At 38.1% G+C, this 19,536-nt stretch overlaps 1 protein-coding gene across 2 annotated transcripts in view; it reads right to left on the reverse strand.

The window, feature by feature from the left end:
* Nucleotides 1–4,950: 4,950 nt before the first annotated feature.
* The window catches only part of Trhde (thyrotropin-releasing hormone degrading enzyme), a 407,371-nt gene continuing 392,785 nt past the window's right edge, over nucleotides 4,951–19,536 (reverse strand). Inside the window, exons 17-18 of one of the 2 annotated variants that reach the window (XM_039079684.2) lie at nucleotides 17,712–17,793; nucleotides 4,951–10,180 (exon numbers count right to left, since the gene is read on the reverse strand). In XM_039079684.2, the coding sequence (XP_038935612.1) occupies nucleotides 10,037–10,180; nucleotides 17,712–17,793 (226 nt within the window). In that variant the 3' untranslated portion in view covers nucleotides 4,951–10,036. The remainder of the gene's footprint in view (nucleotides 10,181–17,711; nucleotides 17,794–19,536) is intronic. The other variant, NM_001108991.2, reaches the window with a different exon arrangement.

The raw sequence follows: 19,536 nt of genomic DNA on the forward strand, positions 1-19,536 counted from the left end.
ATATAAAATGGGAAACTTGCAAATATATGATAGAGAGATGACTTCTGCTTATTACACAGGACTAAAGAGCTGTCCAATTAGAAGACTGGCTTCCTACTAGCTTAGAAAGATATCCCAGAGCTAACAATATATATAATTTGTGCTGAATAAAATGATTAGTTGTGTTGTGAGAGCTCCAAGTAGCTGAAGATTTTAGGAAATGAAAGCAAATTTTAAAGATCCAGAGGAAGCCAGAACTAAAGAAATGATGCATGAGCCCCAAGACTTGAGAGCACAAAGAAACATCTTCAATGCCCCCTAGTGTCCTTTGAGTCTTGTCTGACAGGTCCAAGAACCCCTGTCATTTTCTGTTATGCACACTAATATCAAAACCTGTTCAAAACCTTCACCATTAGTTATATACTATCAAGTGAACATGTGTTTCAGAGAAAGATGGTGACCAGCTGGGAAGCCACATAAGAGATAAAAATAGAAGGAAAGGTCATGTAAAACAATATAAAGCGAGCGAGCGAGCGAGCGAGCGAGCGAGAGAGAGAGAGAGAGAGAAATTCTAAGGTGGCAACGATGTGTATATATGCATGGTAGTTTGTGTAGTACCTGTCTCTCCATTGTAACACATTATGCCTGATTTCTGATTTCCACCACCTTCAATATGAGTGCTACCACCTCCAGCAGACAGGGCTTTGTTTCACAGAAGAAAGGTAATTGAATGGAGAGTCTTTTCTAGAGACTCATTCTTCCTATCATAACTAGTTGTGAACTTACTGACAACAATGATAGTAAACTTGGATAAGGAGAGTAGCAGGCAAGCATAAAAAACATGGGGACACCGTGGACAGAAATAGGAAGACGAAACATTTATATGGATATAATCAAACCACTGTGAGCTTTATCCAGAGTGGTGACATTATCAGAGTAGGCAGATCAATTGATCAAATAATACTATTTGTTCTATTAAGTGAACTGAGAGCATGTGTTTTATATTCCATATTGGGTGGCAAATGTTGAACAATGACCGTTTGGAATTTTAAAACAGCAGTGCTGCTGGTGGAATTCAATAGCAAAATTGACAGTTCATTAGGTGCCTCCTGCCCAGGGGCTCTGAACACTAACTCCGTGTTGGAATGTTCTGTGTGCGTCACACACGCTATTGCTCAGACCTCACATCAGAGGCTCATTGGTTGGTCTGAAGTGAAATCTGTGGTCCAGAAACAGGGATGTAATGAAACTAGTCAGGTGAGTGTACGTGAATCAGGAGTCAGGGAGCACTTCCCTTAGTGAGAGCAAAGAGCAGTCTATAAGGATTTTTTTTAAAAATAGAATCACCCACGTGGTATGTACTCATTGATAAGTGGCTATTAGCCCAAATGCTTGAATTACCCTAGATGCACAGAACACATGAAACTCAAGAAGGATGACCAAAATGCGGATGCTTCACTCCTTCTTTAAAAGGGGAACAAGAATACCCTTGGAAAGGAATAGGGAGGCAAAGTTTTGAACAGAGGCAGAAGGAACACCCATTCAGAGCCTGCCCCACATGTGGCCCATACATATACAGCCACCCAATTAGACAAGATGGATGAAGCAAAGAAGTGCAGGCCGACAGGAACCGAATGTAGATCTCTCCTGAGAGACACACGCAGAATACAGCAAATACATAGGCGAATGCCAGCAGCAAACCACTGAACTGAGAACGGGACCCCAGTTGAAGGAATCAGAGAAAGGACTGGAAGAGCTTGAAGGGGCTCGAGACCCCATATGAACAACAATGCCAAGCAACCAGAGCTTCCAGGGACTAAGCCACTACCCAAAGACTATACATGGACCGACCCTGGGCTCCAACCTCATAGGTAGCAATAAATAGCCTAGCAAGATCACCAGTGGAAGGGGAAGCCCTTGGTCCTGCCAAGACTGAACCCCAGTGAACGTGATTGTTGGGGGGAGGGCGGTAATGGGGGGAGGATGGGGAGGGGAACACACACATAGAAAGGGAGGAGGAGGGGTTAGGGGGATGTTGACCCGGAAACCGGGAAAGGGAATAACATTCGAAATGTAAATAAGAAATACTCAAGTTAATAAAGATTAAAAAAAAAAAAAAACAGAATCACCAATAGAGTGGCAAAGTGAAGATGAACTTATCTGGCCTCATGGGCACTGAGACAGACTACTGCGGGGCTTCCCGCAAACACGGGGCCCACGTTTACTCGCTATTTCTGATAATTTCCTTCAGCTATTTTCTAACATGAGTGCTGTTTCTGTAGCACAGATGTGTGTGCGTGTGTGTGTGAATTGTGTGTATATGGATATATGTAATGTGTTTCTGGAGATCCGTTTGTCTATGTACATAAAATTCATGAGCTATCAACATTATAAACATGGAAATATATGTGGATATCCCCACATGTGGCTTGGTAGCATGCTTTCTTACTTCATGGTCATGGCAATAAATGGTTATCTACAGCTGTACAAAGCCCTGTACATTAGACACAATGACTGGCCAAGCTGCGTCAGGTTGGACATTCCTGGCCAATTCTGAGAAAGAGAGAGAGACCCACAGGCATTGAAGAGCGTGGTTTGAGTACTGCTTATGAGGCACGATTATGTATATTTTATGTTCTGTTGTTATTGGAAACTGTTCTTGAGATCCTGGGAGCTTGACAGGCTGATGGATGCAGGAAAAGCTATTAAAAAGCAATCTGAAATGCATTTCAGGTGAAATAATTTCTACCAAATGCAGATGACTTCATTTATCCCAGAGATATAATTAGAATAGAGACTGAATTGGTTTTTCTCTTTATATAATATATTACAAATATATACCTCCTTATTCTAGCGTTGACATGGGCATTTCCTCTTAAACCCTTCATGTCAGAGAAAGTGCTTCTCTTTCTGTGGAGCTCTACACTCCGTGTGTGCACAGCTCCTCAAACAGGCTCCCAGAATAGCAGAAGCACAGTAAAACACACAAAAGATGCTATTTCTCTTAGCCTTATCTGCACATGTCAGACAATTAAGACAGTGATGGATTACACGTTACTGTACAAAAAATTTTATTATCAGAGGCAAAATTTGAATTTGCTGTGCTTAAGATAAATAGACAAATTTCCTCACTTAGAAAAATTCATTTTTTTTGGTCAGGAAAGTATTAAAATTTCATGCTGAACACATAGATTAAATTTCTACCGACTAACTCAAAGTCATACCATAGAAAAATTTATCTGCTAAACTAACATAGGTTATTTATTTGGTAAATGCTTTCGAACTCATGTTTACTAAGAGACCAGCAACCTTTTTATTCCCAAATCATAAAATATTAGAAAGAAAAAAAATAGGCTTCCAAATATGTCCGTTCTAACAGTTTTAAGTAAAGAAACATTTTTACTCAGCAAATGTGGTCATTAGGAATAATCCTACAGTGTAAATTTTAATTATTTGATAGATTCAGCCTTGGCCAGACTGTCAAAAGTAAAATTTATGTTACTGTTTAAGTAACTTAAAACGCATGAAATCATGGTGAAAAATGTGTTTTTGTTTTATACTACATATTTGTTGTCAGGGAGTATTAAAAAGCAAATGAAAATAAACTGAAAGATTGCACATATATGTGCATGTATGAACACAATGTGAGATAAACATTAGGCAATACTGCAAAAGCTATAGTAAAACATTTGGAAAGAAACCCATTTAAAAAATAGTTTACACTTGAGAAATGACAGTTAAAAAACCTTACTTGAAATAAAACGTAGAACAGAGACTTTCTAATGAGTTCTCGCCCAGTAGGCTACATACTACTTGAAGGTGATGGCAGATCCATACATAAGAGCAAATCAAGTCCCTTGAGCCTTGCAGGGATGATCAGCCGGAAATAAATGCTCTGTGCTTTTGAGCCAGGTGTTCTCAACTCCCCTATTATATTCTCCACAAAACACTTTACTCTTTCATTTACTTATATGACATAAGAAAAATGTGCGCCATTAGAAGCAGGTTGACCTGTACAGAAGCAAGTCAAAGCAGTTAGCTTAGACCGTGTCTACGCACAGCACGGCCACTGGAAACATAACTTCAAGTAAATTAAGCAGTGTAGTTCCTCTATAGTTCCACACAGAAGGGGAGGGGTTCTTCTGATCCCTTTGATAAGCGATAGAAAAGTTCAGGCCAATCTAATAACTCTTCCACGTGCAGAGACAGGTTCAACCTCAACCGTAGTGGGACACTGGTGAAGTACTCTGTAATCCACCCTCTGTCTGTGGCTCTGTTCGACTGGATGAGCGCTAGTTAACGACTTGTGGTTTAAGACCCTCGCAACAAAAGGTGAAACTGATGTGATGAAAATATCCTTAGAGACCCTATGAAGTAGCCTTGCTAATAAAGGAGTGATAAGCCAAAACCACGCCAATTATCACTTATCAAACAAGTCCATAGCAATGAAACTGGGAGGGACATGAGAAGCAAATGTTTGAATCTCCCACAGTCTCTATGGATGGACGATGTCTCAAGCTTGCCAGAGGCACGGAAGCGATGGCTTCACATCATGTAGAGCTTAAGTTTACAATTTTGAGAACATGCTAATATTAGTGATTCGTTATAGAAACTAATGGCCTTCGTTATAGAAACTAAACTAATCTGCTCAATTAGAATTAATAACATTTCACAGGTTTATCTTGTGAAATGATACCTATAGAGTGTCTGGAGTTTAATAGATATCCATATGTTCACATTTTTAAAATCTTTCCCTATAATTATTCACTTAAAAAAAAACCAAAAAAAACAAAAAACAAAACAAAACCCTGAGACCTGAGCAAACTGAAGCCTTCTTTTTTCACTTTGTTACTGCAGGAGTATTTGAATCAGGAATCACTGGAAAACTCTTAAAGCACCTTTATATTCAACATGAATTATATACGTCAAACATATTGGTATAATTATGGATTGATTATATTATATTCAATGTAAACTTTTAAATGTTTATTCAATTATGAATTGTATAAATCAAATAAATTAACATCGGTCAAAATAAAATATATTCAATACAAATGCCTTTAAAGTATGGATTGTGACATCTATGCAAAAATCACAAGATATAAAGTGGTTGAATAACTTAAAAAAATACATAAAGACTTAAAGTATACAATCATGTATAAATCCACCCTTAACAAGAGAACCTGTTTTTAACAAATCTTTTAAAATATTTCTAAAAGCTTTGTAACTTTCTTACTGAAACTTTAAAATAAAATTTCATGAATTAAAATTGAAAACAAAAGCTGCTACAGTACATGATTATTCCACTTTTATTGAATCCATCCCCAAATTATATATATTTTATATATTATATATACATATAATATATGTATGAACTTGCTAGTCAGTTCAAGGCAGTGGGAATTGAGGGCTAATTTTATATAGTTCTTGAGGATTTGAAGAAATAAATTATTGCCTCAGAATTGCTGAATCTACTTGAGAGCATAAGTGATTTACTTAAAGTCAACAAACAAAGCTAGCCTCATTTTGGCAAATGTGAGATACTTTTACATGTAGATTAAAGAATCTAGGAAATGTTGGAAGAAGCTGAAGAGGTGACCCTATAAGAAGACCAGCAGTTTCAACTAACTGGACCCCCGAGATCTCTCAGACACTGAGGCAGCAGGCATGAGCTGGTCTGAGGCCCCAACACATACTGAGCAGAGGACTGCTGGGTCTGGACTCAGTTAGAGACGATGCACCTAACCCTCAAGAGACTGGAGGCCCCAAGGAGTGGGAAGGTTTTGTCAGGTAGGGATGGGGTGGTGTGGTGACATTCCCGTGGAGACAGGGGTTGGGGGAAAGGAGATATGGGATGTGGAACAGAGGGTGGGCCAGAAGGGGGTTAAAGTCTGGACTGTAATAAAAGATTAAATAAAACAAATAAACAAACAGAATCTTTCTGAAGATTAGCAACATCGTTAAACTGCATTTTTTTTCAAGGATGAATTCTCTTCCAATTTTGATTCTAGAATTACAGTTTAAATTTTTTGGTGTTATTATAATTTCAAGATGGTTTGTATTTCTGTAGAATACTACCACTATAAAGCCAAACGGTACTATTTACCTAGAAGTTTCAGGATTAGTAGGGAAACAGTTGGACTCCAGCTCTAAAACTTATCAAAGTGTTCCTGTAAAGCATGAGGTCCCTGCTTCCCCTTACCTTCATCCCAACTGGTTCATGAAGTCATTCCATTTTACATGTGAACATCTTAGATCTATTTTCTACCACTTTCCTTTCACTCTCCACATGCTCAGTTAAATACAATCTATTCAATCCATCTTCTTTCCTTTTCTTCGTTGAATTCTGAACTATTGGTATCAAATGATAATTCAGCCATGATCTCTGATAAAATATGTCCCAAAAGCCTTGGGTTCTCATCATCTGTCCCTTGATTATTGTATGTGCTGTAAGTTACAGGATACTTCATGAAAATATTTAAGCTACATTCTCCCTCCTCCCAGAAGACAATTCTGAGAATATTTAATTAGCAGTGACTTTGAAGTAAGCATCACATGCTTCATTATAACTTATCTACGCCATCGTGCTGTTGATCCACAGAAATAATTATTTTTCACAACTTAGCCTCCACAGACTGGTACTTTTTACTGAACATTGTTTTCAATTATCTAGATGATACAGCCTTCTGCATGTTTTCTGACCATCTGTAGATGTTATCAGAAGTAGGTCTTGCAAGGAAAGCAAAGTATCACAGTCTTAAGGCTTCATTTAAACCATGTTAAATAACAGATCTGCCATGGGAGATGCAATCAATATATTAAATTCAGTGTCCCTGTAGTCGACTACTTACGCTTACTAAAGTAAATTGTGATTAACATGCATGCTTGGTAGTTTGAAATCGTACAAATTTGGAATATAGATGTTAAGAATAATGTTTCATTATGAATGTGTTCAATCATATATTCTGATCTTGTTAGGCCTCCAGCTAATGAGATAGAAGTATAAATCAAAAGCAATGCTATATGCTAGTTGTAGACAATCTATGTTGAGGAATTTAGGCCACATCATAACCGGATTTTTAAAGACATGGACTGCTATCCTCAGCTTCATTTCATCTTCATGATACAGAAGAAGTCAAAAATGAAGGGTGGTTTTTTGAAGGATCAAATCAGCCTGTGTAAAAGTTACTGATCGTGGAATGAATTTTAGAAATTCATGGCATACCATTCATGACCTTGTAATATTTTAGTTACATGTACCAGCTGAGTTTCAGAAAATTCCAATATTACACAATTACCTTAAAAATCACATAAAACAAAAGAAAGTAAGGCCCAGCAAAAGTATATGTTAGTGAATTTCAAGGAGCACATCTGCTTCTTGAAGGCTATACATGTCAGCCTTCTAGGTTTGAAATCATGTTATTTTTGAAACTTCAAAGACTATAAGGAAATTAATGAGAAAATGTGTAAAAATTGGGCAAAACGTTATATTTACAAGTTACATGGAGATAATAATACCCAAGATGAAAATAATAATATTTTCTAATTAAAACAAAGCTTTGCTCTTATACATATAATTATAAAGGAAATTTTGAGACTAGACCATGGACACTTTCAAAACATTGTTATTTCATGTAGATAATTGATTTGTAAAACACACAAGAGAAAAAGGTAAAAACTCTAAAGTAGAAAATATAATTTTATAGCTACATTTTACAGAATATTCCAAGAGATATCATTGTTTTTTATTATTTTGAAAATATTACTTATTTAAACAACTAAAAGGAGACTTCAAACCTGGCATAATTTAAACGTTGGAAAGGTTCAATAACTGAAAAATGTGTAGCGCAAAACTGCCATCTCGACGCCGTTGGTACCACAGGACTGAGGTATAAACATTTCACATAATTATACACTGAGGATTTAGATCATAGCTAAAGCAGTTGTGTTCAAGGCCACTAAAACACTGAATGAGGATGACAACTGTTAGAAATGGGGAGGAAAGAGAACTAAGAAAGACAAGAAAGACCTTCAAACTCAAAGTCAGTCGGAAGCGACCACTCACTCAAAATGAAAAGCACCACCCCCAACTCAAAAAATTTGCAATATTTCAGGGAGCAAAACAAGACACCTATGTCTGCCCCTTTAGGCAGTTTCAGTCTATGAATGAATTCACCAATGCTATCATAGATATTTAGGGTCTTCCTGGCTGTATACTAGTTTTGAAGATTATATTTTTAAAACTTGCTCACTTTCAGTAAGTGACTTAAATCTCAGGTTTCACATTAGGCATGACCATGACTCTTTAGTACCACACAGTACTTAAAATTCATGTATTTTAATTGACGGAAGTATTGAAAATTATAGCTGTAAGAAATGAACATTAACTGCTTACATGATCAGGATCAAATTTTGTTTTTATGTAGTCTATGGATTGGGAAATTGCTTTTCATTTCTACAAACAAAAATAATTCTATGACCTCTATTTTATAAAGAATTTTTTTCCAGCATTGAATGACAGTCTCTGAACTGCAACATTTGGAAAAGCTGAACATCACAGGAAAACCAAAAAGGGGTTACACAATAGTTGACTCAATATAATAATTATATAGGAATTTTACAATGTTAAACTTAAGATATGTTGATTCTGAAGCAGGGAGCAGGCCTATTGGGTGAGAGAAGCAGTGAAATCTAGTTGTGTTACACACAGCCATAGAACTGACTCTTCAAAATTCCTAGGTAGAACGGGGGTGCAAATTTCCAAAGGCTTTGTACAGTAACATAGCATAAAAGCAACTTTGTGTCTTAAGGGAGGGCACAACTGGCATAGAAGGTCATTAAGTACTAATAGACCTGTTGAGGTATGGTCGCTTAATGGAGGACAGGAGTACACACAAAGATCAACACACAGAGAGAGTTTAACTCTGCAGTAGCGAAACTTAGAAAGACAGAGAAGCTGTACATAAACATTTTCTTAGCAGCGATCATTCTAAGTTTACCCAAAATCGCTTTATGCAGTAGAAAATGTTGACCAACATAATTACAGAAAACAACAAAATATTGCCACTGACCTAAGAGGATTTGCAGTGTGGTTAGTTTACATGTATATTTTGTTAGAATTCAGCTTCGTGTGATAGAACAGATCATTCTTCAGGACATAGACAAGAAGAACAGCACTTAAGAGAGCAAGATACAAAGTAGGAATGTTGAGATCAACTTCTTGAAGCCTTTTCAGTGTGTCCACACATTTATATATATATATATATATATATATATATATATATATATTTAAAAAAGAACCAAAAAGTTAAATTTCCTTTGATCTGAAGAGATTCTTTGAACAGGTGCATGTACAACATACTATATACATATAGGGCTTCCCTATGTACATAATGTATATGTACACACTATCTATACATCTTTGCAAGTGTATACACAGCTTTAACTCAAAGAAAATGAGTTAGCAACACAGTAATCATTGCCAGACAATCCGAGTGCTGAAACAATCGATACAGATTGCATAAGAGCTCTTGTACCTCTCCTGTTGTCCATGGCAAAGAAGAGAATTCCCTTCTAACGTTTTTTCTTTTTAACTGTCATTGCAACACTGATTGTCATAGGTAATCTTTGTGCTTTCGCATAATGCCCATTCTGGATGTACATATAAAATGTTCACATACAACATTGGACATGTTAAATAAGCATGCCGGAACACGGGCAGGACCATATATCCATGCACAGAATATTCTGAATAGGATTTCCCAAACTGACAACAAGATCAACATGCACCACTATCATACTTGGTCCCGAACAGTGGGGAATGTACAGCTGAAGTAACCAGGGCAAGTGTCACTTTCAAGAGTTTCTTTACAGAGGAATATCCAGTGGAAACACAAATGTAGAGTTGATGAAACAAGAAAAATAGCCCCCAACAAAGAAAGAAAAGAAAGAAAAAATCCTCCCTCGTGTTAACACTGACATTCTGGCTAGCCTCCTCATCCCACAAAAAGCAGGTCCTCCTACACAGTTCTGGGGTGAATTCTCTATTTGATGGATATTAGTGCCTCATGGCTTTTCCCAGCCACTGGAAAAGCTCATCTTGATAAAGCCTTTTCCAGCGCACATTGGCTTCCACGGTTTCCACGGCTCGTGAGAAAGAAGCAGATGCTACCCCATCATAGGACTTCATGAAGTTCTTTAGCTGGAAACAGAAAAGGAACACGGTGAGTCTGCATGCATTCGTATGAATTATGGCTGAGATGCGTCTGAGGTGAAGTGTCGCATGGAAACCCAGAAGAAACTTGAAATAGCCCTCTCATTCCACTTGCTTTGAATTACATTTAAAAAGTAATGTTTCTAAGTCCTGTGTTCTAGTCTTCTAGTGCCTTTACTGTGTAGAGCTAACGTCCCAGGTTGGTTGGTTATAATGACACCACTTTTCTGAGTTACTTTACAGGAACTTTTGAAGGTTTAACCTACCGGGTTCACTTCTACATGACTTTTTGATATTTTAGGACTGCTATCTCTCCCTCATAGATCATGTTGATGCTGGCATTTTCTGAACAGGGATCCTTTGAAAAGCTATGAGGATTAATTCTGAATGAACAATAGTACACTGACTACCTTTAATCATTGTTCCTAACTTAAGGTACCTTAACTGTCTATCCCATTTGTATCTCCTAAATCCTGTTCTCAAATTTGTGGCTTTGAGACTTCTTTATCCATCTCTCCACATGTGGCCTCTATACCTGTAATCTCCCTTTCTCTATAAAAAACAAATCTTTTTGTTTCGTTGATTAACAAAGTGCCCTCTCATTAACTGAGCTTGATGGGTAACATAGTCATGATTAAAAGTAAATATACTAATGTGGAATGAGTTCTAAATGAAAACTAACAGTGTAGGTGGTGAAAAGTATGCAAGAATCAGAAGACAATGCTGCAGAATGGCGTGTTCCAGGTAAGATATGCTGTCACGAACCTACAGAAGTTCCCGTTACTGAGAGCTGACCTGTAGGATATTGGCCATTTATCAGTTACGGATGGAGGTGCGGCTCAATAGACCCTTCACCAAACCACTAAACTAACTGGTTACTGATAGATTTGTGAATACAGTCGCTATCTTTAGTTGCTGACCCCCATCCCGACCTTCAGCAACTCTATCAAACTCCAGTGAAAAGTTTCAAAGCTAAGCCACACAGATGGCCTTTGCTAAACTCACAAAACTAGACAAAAAAAGACATCAGGGATGGGAAAGAAAGTTGTAGAAAAGGGGGAACTAGACAGAGGTTAGAATGAGAGAAGAAATGATGAGGAATAAAAGTAACCATACACATGTAAATTTGTGATGAACACATTTAATTAGTTAAAAAGAAAAGACCACATTTAAAAGAATAAATTTTGTCTACAATGTGATGTGACTTACTCTGAAATGTGTAGGGGAAAAATCAGTGTGGGCAATACAGTTTCAATTACTTCAAAATTGTTCATTAATAGGCAGTTGTAGAGAATAGACAAATCCTGAGGCCTTGAGGGAAAATGTATTTTGATATAGACACAGATTCACAAGACTAATAGGCCATTACCCATGTTGAGCCAGGCTCGAGAGGTATGGAGAAAGGCTTTCCTGGGAGTGTGAGTATGAGTGTTTATGAAAATTAATTGGTGTGTGCTACAGGAGGGACTGTAGTAGCCTCCTCCTGGATGTTAACGACCTGAGACCATTCCAGTGTGGAATGAGAACTTCTACTGAGACCAACTGACCTCTCCCCATTTGCTAATAAATCTGATGTGTTTCCAGGTGGTGATTGTGATGGAGAATCCCTTCAGATCCCAGCTTCACTGTGAACGTCTTTGTCCTTTTGCTGACCAGAGTTCCAGGACTCAAGATACATAGAGCAGAGCAGACAAAAAAAGGATAAAATGTATCTATTCAAAATAGGTTGGTGCTGTGACTTCAATGACCAGGTCTAATTACAAGTCACATCCATCATATAGCAAAGGGTCTTCACAACTGACTATAACACTAAAGGGTCATTTTCCTATTTGGATAGAGAAAAGAGTTAGTCATGTTCTAAAAGGAAGGAATATTGTAAGTCAAACAATCTTCAGTGTTAAGGGATTGCCAAAATAATGGTAGAACATAGCATTGGTGCTATAAGAAATGAGTGATTAATAAACTAAAAAACAACCTGATAGTTAGATTTAGAAATATTGTATAAGGAAGGACACTGGATATTTAGAAATATTGGATTATTTAGGATAAAGACAAAATAATGTTTCATTTAGTCAGAGAATTTGAGCCCTGAAAGTAAAATTTTTAAGTGCTTTGTCATGTTTTTCTTTCGAGAGTTCATGTATTCTGAGAAGACTGAGAAGGGAACTGCTTCGAGATTAAGCACTAGCACCTTCGCTTTTTGCTTTGTATACCTTAAGAAACTGGCAAGCAACCAACAATTACAGTGCTAACAGACAAACGTGAAAAATCAACTCACAGCAAAGCGACACTCTGTGGTGTAATTAGTGTGCAGTGTGATCCCTCACAAAGTGGGTGCCACAAGGAGGCTCTGCCAGGAAGGAAATTCAGGACCTCAAGATGAGATCCAGGCAGGAAGAACAAAGTGTGCAGGTGTTGAAAATGCGGCTAATTCTACTTCTCCAAATTAGTTTGGATTTTAGTTTATGGATAACTTGGTTTGTTTATGATGATATCGTTTGATTACTTGATGGGCTTTATGAAGGCTTATCATCTGGCAACGTTGGCAAAGGAAAATTAGATCACAGAACTACATACTTGAGAGGATACTGTGCTGGCTGGTCTTTCATCAGCACACAAACTAGAGTTACTGAAAGGAGGGACCCTCAATTGAGAAAATACCTCCCAAGATCTGGTTGTAAGTCATTTTATCAATTAGTGATTAATGGGGGTTGTGGTGGTTCCATTCTGCTCTGGTGGTCCTAGGTTCTATAAGGAAGCAGGCTAAGCAAGCCAGTAAGGAGCACCCCTCCAAGGCTTCTGCATCAGCTCGTGCCTCTAGGTTTCTGCCCTGTTTCATGTCCTGACTTCTTTCCATGAACAGAAATGTGGAACTGTAAGTCAAATAAACCCTTTCCTTTCCAACTTACTTTTTGGTCACATGGTTTTATCACAGCAGTAGAAACCCCAACTAAAACAGACATCAAAATAACTGTATTTTAAAGCAACCATAAAATATCTAAGGCATAAGCGGGAATTATTTTATGGTCCTAAAATAAATATATTTGACTAAAATTATTATATATATGAAGAAAGAATAATTTGAGGGCATTTTTGCACATTTCCAACATTTTAGATACTGCTCTATACAAATATATACTATATGCAAGACTTGTATACACATATACATACGCAGGATAGATTTGGGTTACAGGTTAAAATTTATTAATACAAAGATACATTTTCATTCACATAGATTCAGATAGATTTAGTCTATAACCATTTTGCAACAAAAATGTGTTTTACCTAATTTTGAATTGTGTGATTTATTATAGAACATGTTATCATAGTATATTTTGTTACATATTTCATGTCAATGAAAATACACACACTTGCTTCTAGGCATTCATTGAGCATGCCAGGTAATGATCAATGATCCTTTGGAAACTTTCATTCAGGAAAAGATGCCCTAAGTTTCCCTGTGCCATAGCTGAACACATGAAGAAAACCCAAGCCGTGGGCTTACCCATGATCTATTGTGGACACCCTGAAAGAAAGTCAGATTATCATGTAAGACGACATAGCTGGCGGATCTCTAGAGTTTCATTTCTCAAATGATGATTGAGGTACACTAAATTCTTTCCTTGTGAGCTCAGCGATCGTGAGCTGACTCACACATTGGAAGAGGGCTTATTCATCAGAGCACATCTGCAGCGGTTTCCATAGTTGCCATAAACTGGTCTTGTGGTCTGTGTTTCTCAGCACTGCTTATGGAAAATGCATTTTCAGATCCTTTGCGCAGGTCCCTGAGGGGCCTGAGGTGTTTGGCAGAGATCCCTTGACTCTGTGGTCTCAGCAAAAACAAAGGCTCTTAGCATTCTACCCCGCTTAGTTCGCAGACTCTTTGCAAGGTTTTCTGCCACCATTAGGTTTGATCTTAATTTGATATTTTTATTATGAACAAGATTAGACACTTTTGTAAAATAAAATTTAGTAAAATAGCAGGGTTGCTTGTGCAGTGTGATTTTCTTAGCATGGAATTTCTAAGTGTGTTTACTAATCTATCTTTTAAAAACCTGTTTGATATTGAGAAATATCTTATATATCCTTCCATTTATTCCAATGTATCATTATTATCCTAGACTCTGACAACATAGCATGCTTTAAAAGTAAATCCCAAAACATAACATAATATTGATAATTTGAGAGCTGAATAGAATTATTATTGATGTATTGTGAGGTAAAGGACTTTCCATTGAAGTAGTAAACCGAGTCTGGGCAGTGGTGAGGTGGCATATTCTTCTACTACAGTTTTGTGTGTTAGGTTCACAGAAGAACCCAGCACGTGAGAAAAGTGCTCAGTAGACATTGAGTGGAACATGACAAAGGTCTCTGGGGCTTCATGGGGTTGTGCGTCTGCTAATTTAAAATTAAGGAAAGGATGTATTGCCTCGTGAAGGAATATCGGTCAAATTGCAATTAAAAGTAAACTCCAGTCTTAGGCGCTAGAACAGTTTGAGGAAAGGAACTTTGAAACAGAATATGTTTCTCTACTTAATCTCACTGAATCTGAGACCAGTAATTATTTTTTCAGGGGACTGGAGAGATGGCTCAGGTATTGAGAGAATATTTTTCTTGCTGTGGCCTAAGACAGGTTCCCATCAACCTTCCCTGGTCAGCATTAAACAGCCTGTGACTCCATCTCAAAAGGCTTCAAAAAGCCCTTTCTGGCCTCTTGGGTGCATCTGAACTCGCCTGCCTATACCCACATATGAACATACACAAATCATGTAATTAAACATTTAAAAAATTAAAACTAGGTTTATATTTCACAGAGGTGCAGATTCCCTTTGGATCTACAAACTTAGCAGTAATAAGTTGCAACCTCAAAGGGAAGGCATTGACCTTGCTTAATGGTTTCTGCTTCAGGAAGAGGATATTGGCAACACAAATTAAACCCTTTCCTACTTAAAAATAACAGTCCCTACTTCAGCAGAAGATGGTGAGATGGTGAGAGTACAGAAAGGCTTGGGCAGAACTGCTAAACTAGAAGGCAAGCAAGCCCATTTCAAAACAACTCATTGCTCATTCCACCAAGACCCTGGATCGCTAAGTTGGCTGCTTTGAAGATAATAGAGTAAAAGGCATAGGTTAGTCTCATTTTGAAAATCACAAACTTCCTGATCAGGGTAGCTTGGAAAATCTGAATGGCAATTAATTAAAAGATAAAAATTAAATATGTAAGTGAAGTGGATAAAACCAGATGGGTTTCAAGTGAATTTTTTTAATTTAATTTTTAATTGGTTGTTTCATTTAATTACATTTCAAATGTTACCCCTCTTCCCAGTTTCCCCTCCACAAGCCTCCTATCCCCTCCCACACACACCCACTCCTGCCTCAGTGGCCTAGCATTCCCCTATCCTGGGTCATCAAGTCTCCACAGGACAAAGGGGCTCCCCTCTCAGTCATGCCAGCTAAGGCCATCCTTTAATACATATCCAGCTGGAGTCATGGGTATCCCCTGTGTACTCTTTGGTTGGTGGTTTAGTCCCTGGGATTTCTGGGATCTCTGGTTGGTTGATATTGATGTTCATCCTATGAGGTTGCAAATCCCTTCAGCTCCTACAGTCATTGCCCAAACTTCCCCATCAGGGCCCCGCACTCAGTCCAATGTTTGGCTCTGTACATCCGAATCAGTATTGGTCCTGCTCTGGCAGAGCCTCTCATGGGACAGCTATACCAGGTTCTTGTCAGTAAGCACCTCTTGGCATCAGCAATAGTGTCTGGGTTTGGTGTCTGCGTGTGAGATTGATCCCTAGGTGGGGCAGTCTCTGGATGGCCTTTCCTTCAGTTTCTGCTCTACACTCTGTCCCTGCATTTTCTTTTAACAGGAGGAATACTAGATTAATATTTTTGAGGTAAATGGATGGACCACCCCAACTGGGGGCATCCCTATCTGCTGAATATGGTCTCTACAGGTTCTCTCTCTCCTTTGTTAGGTATTTTCGCTGAAGTCCTTCCTGTTGGGTCCTGGGAACCTCTTGGATCCCTGACATCTGGAACTTTCTAGTGGCTATCCCCAGTTCCTCCTCCCCCACCTCAATGAACATTTTCACTGATTTTAACTGAAGTCAAGAGTTTTATGACCTTTGTATTGGCAAACAATGAGTATATGAGTGAGTGGTAGATAAGGAAAAGAGGGGGGGGCGAGAGGTGAGAGAAAGCAGGGAGGGACTCCATTTCAATGCTCATGTCAATGCTTGTGTGGGGTGTGGCTAAATCAACACTTTGTTTTGATCACAAAATATCAAGTCACGATATTTAAAGCACTCATTTTAAAAGGTAGAAATAATAAAAGCAATAATAAATGACACATGACTCCTGCTTCTTGTGGGCACATAAAAGTTCTCTTCTTTTAGCTTCTTTCATAAAAACTAAGAAAGTAACAAAAACATTGCAGGATGGCAAAGCTAAAACTTCCGGGTCCAGGACACACTTAGCAGGGGCAAAGACTGAGTTTCCAGTCACTAGAATCAGAGCCTTATCTCAGCATGGTATCCTGTGACAAATCCAAGCAGAGTGTATGGAGATGTTCTCAGGAAACTGGGAAATACTAGACAGTGGGATGGGGTGCCAAGTCCAGTGCTTGAAACCAATTGCCCCTCAGTGAGAACGTCTGTGGGTCATAGGTTCCAGCCTATCTGGGCTAAAGATTAGCTGTGTACTGTGGAAAGCAGAAGAGGGATAAGCAGAATCAATGATCATAATTAAGTATGAGAGTATTTTGTTATTTCTTTCCTGTTTGATTGACCTCTCCAGTACAGACAGGAGCTAGTGAAGGGAAAAGAGTCACCTAGATAGCTCACACATTGAGGGATGAAATGGGGGAAGGAAAAGAGATTTTCTGAAACCTGGACACAAGTTCACTAAAAAGTCAAGCTTATTTTCATTAATAAAATTAACTTGTGATAGAGCCAAGCTATCTAGCTTAGGAAAACTATCACTTTTGATGTGTGTTATCATCTGTGCTCCTTCCTACGACTATGATTTCTATTCCATTTAATAGGCAGAACAATCTTCAGCAGGCTACTGTGTCTACATAAGCAATGTGGCTTTTTACCGTGTACCTCAGAGTCAAGCACAGTCTCTTTTGCACATGTAGTCATTAGCACAGCTGTTGGTAGGTGGTATATACACTGAGTTCACAGAATAACTTGAGAAGATGTCAGTTTGAAGCTCTCTGGAATGACTGGTCCCACACTATAAAATTCATTACATTTGAACACTGTCTCAGTCTTCCGCATTGCTCAGAGTCATTCAACACTTAATGTGGTAGAAATTTCTTTGCAGGTTACTGGTTAAGGAAATTTATGTGTGTGTGTACATGCATGTGTGTATATATAAGTACATTCAAACATGTGTGTTTGGGGGATATGCATATGAGTAGTGGTGTAAAAGGAACTAATATATATCTAATGCAACAAAGTCAATCTGTAATTTATACGTTTATATACGAAAAACTGTAACAAGATTTTTTTACCTCTTTAAGTTCACCTTCTGTATTAAGAAATTCTGTAACTCCACTGATAAGTTTGGAATTCATAAATAATGCTTCTCCATACCTACAAAAATAAAAGAAAAAGTCTTAATGTCTACCGAGGTAGTCATTTAAGCAATCTTTTTATAATGGCTTTTGAAATCTTTCCCAAGGGTCGAGTTTGCCAGAGCAGTCAGTGATCACCACCTCTCAAGGTAGTACTGGTCCACCTTTTCAGGAGTGGGAATGCAAAGAAGCCTTTCTTGCCACAGGCTGCTATCAGATCCAGCTGACTGCTACACAGTGCTTCAAAGGGGTCTGGCTCTTAGTGAGCTTGTCAAAATTCCAGGCTCCTAGAATTAGATTAAGGTATTGCTGTTCTGTTTGCAAGCCAAGACCCAAGAAAGGGACAGTTCTCTATGTTCTAGTACACAGAAATCTTGATCACTGTAAGGGAATCATCTACCAAGTAATGAAAAGAAAAAGCAAGAGCAGCTCAGGCAGACCAGCATGTCACACAGCTTCTGAGTTCTGCCTAGTCATAATAAATACTGGGATTCCAATTAAGTTGCAGAAACCAAGGCAAAGTTCACAAAGTGAGTATCAGTTGCTCATATAGTTATTAAAATATGTAGCTATTTATATCTACTTGCTATATTATTTAATTTTTACAGTATGGACACAGTTCCTTGACTTATTATCCATGGACAACGTATCTCCATGCATGAAAGCTTTTGGTTTAATCTACTTCTATACTACACTGACATTTATTATAGTTTTTATACTCTTAGAACCAAAATATCCAATAATAAGACTGAGGTTTTGAGAACATGGGCCCAACCATATTTACTCAATGCTTTCTTTCACTTCCTCAACTTGTGAGATCTGTAGTACTTTAGCTGATGATGAACTTCGTTTTGTCATCTAAATGAGGGAATCAAATGGGAGGACTATCATGATGAGCAAAAGGCACCTTAGTCAAAGCAAATAGATGGAAACGCGATATTACAAACTACAAGGTCCTGTGGCACAAACTTGCAATCTGAGCGTTCAGGAGTCAGGGACAAGGAGAATATAGCAAGTGTGAGGATTGAGTGATCCACTTAGTGAGTCGAGGGCTGGCTATGACTCCATGATCATGCTCTCAGAGAGGTAAGCAATCAGTCACTTCAATAATAATAGAAGGAAATGGCATATGCTCAGAAAAGTGGCTCTCCATAATAGAAAAAAACAAACGAAGGAACACAAAAACAAACGAAGGAACACAAAAACAAAATCAAACAACAACAACAACACACACATACACACACACACACACACACACACACACACACACACACACACACACACACCCAAACCACTTCATTCTCTGGATGATCCAATTGTTTTCATTTAAACTCCCAGGCAGGGATGAGTAAAGCATAATCTCTACCTTTGGTTTTATACAGCTGAAGCCTAGACAGAGGGATAATTCCCATGCAATGTAACTAGATGTACTACTGATGAAATGATGCACAGAACTGAGAATGGGTCAACAACTCTGTATTTTAGGAGATGCATCTAAACCGAGTACAGTGTTGTCCTGAGAAACACCAAGCAGAAATCTGACATAAACCAAGGCAGAGAAGTATGAAACCACATGGTAAGGGGAGAGAATTTTAATTAATTTGCATCAGCGGACACATATACTGCAAGGCTGGGCTAGGAAAAGAATGTTAAGAGGTAAACAAAATATACATCATGAAGCTTTCTATGAGAGTGTGGCATAGAATTATGGGGGATTTTATAGAGGAGACTTATCAATGCCTTTTAGAAGGTTCTGATGATA

This window comes from Rattus norvegicus, chromosome 7, assembly GCF_036323735.1.
Source record: "Rattus norvegicus strain BN/NHsdMcwi chromosome 7, GRCr8, whole genome shotgun sequence".
Taxonomy (NCBI): domain Eukaryota; kingdom Metazoa; phylum Chordata; class Mammalia; order Rodentia; family Muridae; genus Rattus; species Rattus norvegicus.